General features: G+C 34.9%; 1 protein-coding gene across 1 annotated transcript; it reads left to right on the top strand.

Annotated features, from left to right (window-relative positions):
• The first annotated feature begins 2,437 nt into the window (after positions 1 to 2,437).
• LOC131044335 ((S)-canadine synthase CYP719A21) lies at positions 2,438 to 3,994 on the top strand. The gene has a single exon (XM_057977642.2). It carries the CDS (start codon positions 2,438 to 2,440, stop codon positions 3,992 to 3,994), a length of 1,557 nt encoding a protein of 518 aa, XP_057833625.2.
• The last annotated feature ends 1,126 nt before the right edge of the window (positions 3,995 to 5,120 follow it).

Raw genomic sequence — 5,120 nt, 5'->3', positions numbered from 1 at the left:
TTAATTTCCTCAAAAAACCATCGGAAGCACTTCTCTTGATACACCAACGACTTCCCCAGGAGCTTATCAACATTCATTTCATCATCTTTGGTCTCATTGGGGTCCACATTGAAGGGGATGTCAAGTTCAATATCATTATCCTCCTTGTCAAGAATCTAGAACCTTTTTTCCAACCTTCTATTTTTTTAGATTTTGCGGGTCCAATATGTGGGTCTGCAAAATAGGGGATTTCTATTTAGCAACCCATCTAGGTGGGTTTTTTCTGCTACTACTAGTACTAGGAGTGGTCTTCTACAGGGGACCCTCATCCTCTGAGGATTTATATTTCGAGTCATCTGACACATGGACATCATTCCAGTCCATAGCCATTCCACCCTCTGCATTGTCAAACTCCGTATATGAAACATCATGTACCTCCTGGCTGGCTAAATACTTAGGGTTTTTCAAAGCAGGGGAGGGTTTAACCTCATGGTATTTTGCATACTCCGTGATTAGGAGGATTAAACCCTCATGTAGAACCAAATTATCCTCATTCTTAGAGTTCTTAATAATAGATAGCTCCAAAGAAGATAACAAATAAAATGGAATGGAAATTCTTTTGGACCATGCCTAAAATGATTCAGAATCATGAAATCGTAATAAAAGATGCTAGCAAAGCGGTCATCAAGGGTTAAGTACCTCATTATGAACTCTGCCATGTCCACCCAAAGACTCTAAAGGTCTAGCCTATTGTAGCTTCCATTTGAGTTCTTCTTAATCCTTTTTCTTTCACTTTGTTTTTCATAGAAAGCTAAGAGGGCTTCTTCCAAATTCTTCCTTTCTCTGAAAAATTTCGTACCCTCCATACTGAGCCTAGAAATCTCAACAATAAAGGATTCGTATATTATTTAAAGTTGATGTTTAATTTTATGTATCTTTTTTACTTTCATTATAATTTTAATATTTTAATTTTTACACCTCCAAATTCCATCAAAGTCACTAAAAACAAATTTATTTACTTAGGAGTAGTTGTAGTATAAGACAGTTCAAATTTGATGTAAATGAAAACTATGACCCTTCCAAGTTTCAATAATTATGAACATTCTTTATGTAATCCTTTTAGTCTTTATGCAATGTTCTTAATTACATTTATCTTTTCTTTTCACATGTTGATCTTCTTTTCTTTGTAGTCATTGCATAATTTTTTATCCGATTTAGTCATTGGTTGTAAGAATAATTAGAAACTATTTAACTGTGAGTTAAGAATAGGCAAATGTTTGAATAAAAAAGTTATCTCTCACCAAATATTTTTTATATTATTTTGAGTACAAATTACAATTTATTTTAAAAAATGTTAAATATAATTAAATGTGTATTTTTTATTTGGAAAATCTTTTTAAATATTATTTTGTTTGATAGATTTCAGTGTTAAGATTTTTTAAATTTTTTTGCATTAATGTCTTTTTTCTCTTCAAAATAAATTAATTTTGATGTTTTATTTCAAAATGCATATTTGCAAAGATATTCGTGGATATAATGCTTTACATTTTTTTTAAAATTTAATCTATTATAATATCTACCTTTTTAGCTATTACTAGTTCCAACATCCTTATCCATTCAATCAATTATCACTTAAGATAGTGAGAAGATTAATCTATCCAATTTAATTTAAATATTTTGTTTGAAAGGTTGATGTTCTCTTTTTTAAATAGAAAAAGCATAGAATAATTAATTTTAACCAAAAATAGTAATATTTCTAACCTAGAAGGAATTGAAGATTTAAGCAAATTAAGATTAAAATACAAGAAGAAAACTTGAATGGTGGTCTTCGGACAGTTTGCCTTGACTTCAAAACTCCAAAAACACGAGTGTTGACACAATTCCAATGATATCACCGGCGACAACAATGAACACCAGCATTTCAGATTCTCTTTGAAAAGTAGTTTTTTATTATGTTTAGTAAAGAGGTCTTTTCAAAATTCTAATTTTTTAATTACAACAAATACAGCACATGTATTCCCTGCAACAGGAAACTTCCATCCAGGACAAATACACAAGTCTTTTAAAAGGTATGGCCGTCAGTCAGAGATGTGTTTATTGCAAACCAGTCAAAAATGGGAAAATATAAAATACAGTTATATGTGCGTGAGATTCTCGCTATCCTATCGTAGATCTAACACATATATTTTTATTGGAGCTTCGAGATAGGTAGATTAATTATTTCAGATTTGAAACGCCATTCAAATAAAACCCAGTCATCGGGACGACTATTAATAGATAATTAATCAGAATACTTTCTAGAAAGACAAGCCGTGACGGACCTAAATCCGATGCCGTGATAGGCGTTGCAGAAGACTTTGTTATAAATGGAACATCACATCTTACGGTCTTTATATGTGCAATCTATGTATGAGTTGCAACGACAATCGCAGCTCTCTAAGTAGTTCATCAATTTGTGATGGAGCAAACGCTGGCTGTTGTGAATCATCTTCCCACTGTGCAAGGGACTTTTATTTTCCTTGTAGCAGCGTCACTCATTTCCACATTTGTTGCTCTAGCTTTTCTGTTCTCATCAACTAAAGAGAGTAAATGGCCTCCATCTCCACCAAGGCTGCCATTATTAGGCAATTTGCATCAGCTGAGCAAGGGTGGAAATCTTCTTTCCAGCTTGACAGACATGGCCAAAACATATGGTCCTGTCATCACTGTTTGGATGGGTCCATCACCACTTATAGTCCTCACTGGCCAAGCTCCAATCTGGGAGGCCCTGGTTAACCAGGCCGCCAATTTTTCTGGTCGACCGTCACCCTACTCTAGGCAATTTACTAGTGCTTCTTTCAGGACTATGATTAGTTCTCCTTACAACGAGCACTGGAGTAAGCTCAGAAAGGTTCTGCACAACAATGTTCTCAGCCCCGTCCACGTTGCACTTCAGAGCTCTTCTCACCAGGAAGCTGCGAATAAACTCATCAACAAACTACAAAAAGAGATGAAAGAGAAGAATGGTGTGGTGAGGCCCTTTCATGCCTTCAAAATGATGGGGATGAGTTTTATGGCCCACTTATGCTTTGGCTTGGACTTTCAAGACGAGAATTTCTTGTCCAAGCTGGAAGAATTCATAGAAGAAGATATTAATCTGACTAAAGATGCAGATGTGTTTCTGGATTCATTTCCTCCTGCTCGTTTCTTTGTTCCTTCATCAATCAGAACGGAAAGAAAATGGAAGTCTCTGAGAGCTGATATTCTGCGGCTCCTGGTGCCTTTAATCCGATTTGCTCGCAGTTATAGAGAATACTTTAAGCGAAGCGCACCCAGCAGTTTTTTGAACTGTTTACTATCCATTGACGAAGGTGGGGAAGGTGAAGACAAACAGTCCAAGTTATCCGATGAAGAAATAGCTTTCAGCATGTATGAGCTGTGCCTTCTTGCAGTAGACAGCACATCTACGGCCATGGAATGGGCTCTGGCTTACCTGATAAGCAACCCTCAAGTCCAAGAGAGGACTTATCATGAGATTAGCCAAGCAGCGCAGGAAGGAAAAGGTGGGTTGTTCGGTTTAGAGGATCTGAGGAAGCTGCCATACTTGCAAAGTGTGGTGAAGGAAACGCTGAGAAAAGAATCAATTGCGCCACTTGGGGTTATTCACCAGACGGAAAAGGAGTGTAAGGTGATGGGCATCACCATACCTGCAAAGTCAGCAGTCCTTTTCAATCTACACAGCGTGTCCAACGATCCTGAGGTGTGGAAAGGTCCGGAGGAGTTCAGGCCTGAGAGATTTATGGGGAAGAATGAGGTGAGAATGGCATATCTTCCGTTTGGAGCAGGAAGGCGGGTGTGCGCAGGAATGGACGTGGCGAGTGTATATGTTCCCATCACTCTCGCCAATTTGCTTAAAGCATTCGAGTGGGGATGTGTCAAGGAAGGTAGTCCTCCCGATCTTACTCGGGATATTACGAACGTGCTCATGTCAATGAAGTATCCATTGGAAGCTCGAATCACACCTCGCCCATCATAAACAGATATCCTAAATAACAAACAACATACGAGTTGTTTGAACTTTCATTGCTTGTCTACATCTGTTTGTCTATGTCCAAGCTTTCCTTCCTTGTCTACATATGTTTGCCTGTGTCCTCCATCTTCCGTTATGATTCTATATGCGTCTATACTCATATTAATGTAATAGTTCTATGTCTTAATTTTTCAGTATAATAAAGTGGTAGTTTATTTATAATAAAAAGTTTTATTATAGCAATATTTTGTATAAAAAAATTAGCTTTCTTTTATTTATTATATTTCAGATTGTCACATTTTGTATGTAATTATGTAATTATAATGGTAAAATTTATGGATTGAATTAATTTTCTTATATCCTTTGTTTTATGTTGATTAAATTATTTTAAAATGTGTTAATTAACTTAAAAAAGGGTATATTTAAAGAAGACTTGCTGCACAAACCTGTCAAACACCAAGTGATGTGATATTTAATTGTTGAAAGATGTACAATGATACGAATGAACCTTCAATATTTAATATACTAACTTTTTCTTAGATTTTTCTTAATTATTAAACTTGACTATTTAGTGAATGAGAACAAAAATTTGTAGTATTTTCAATAAAATTGTGAAGCCAATCTTTTAGTAAAAATAGAATAGTTTCAATGAGCCTCCAATTTATGTCTTACTTGTGTATCATAAAATATAAATTAAATACAATTTCAATAAGCTTCTTCCCTAGAGTAAAAAAATACCTTTTGAGTTGAGTAAACTTTTCTCTTTGGTGTATTTGATAACCATAATTTAGTTGCTTGAAAAGTAATATACCTTTTTAACTGACTAAAATTTCCTCCTTAGTGGATTTACATGGCAGCCTTTCCATTTTAATTTGGAAGTCGTCTTAGTCTTCTTAGTATTACTTTGATCCTAGTAACAATTAGGTAAATGAAAGTATTCCCATTTCACTCATAATTCCTCCTATTATTACAAGATTTGAGCAATGAACTAGATTAGATGCCCAATATTTAGTTTGATTAACTACACTTAGTTGTATATAATTGAAACGATAGTTCCACCAAATTTTCCTTTCAACATAATATCCATTATACAATATGAATGTGTCTCTAATAATAGCCTATCTAGAAAAGT

This window comes from Cryptomeria japonica, chromosome 7 (genome assembly GCF_030272615.1).
Source record: "Cryptomeria japonica chromosome 7, Sugi_1.0, whole genome shotgun sequence".
NCBI lineage: Eukaryota > Viridiplantae > Streptophyta > Pinopsida > Cupressales > Cupressaceae > Cryptomeria > Cryptomeria japonica.
This window is presented reverse-complemented; position numbering and strand designations above follow the sequence as displayed.

What these genes read in the sequence shown, in the direction of transcription:
- LOC131044335 (XM_057977642.2), top strand. Translation starts at nt 2,438, where the DNA reads ATGGAGCAAACGCTGGCTGTTGTGAATCATCTTCCCACTGTGCAAGGG.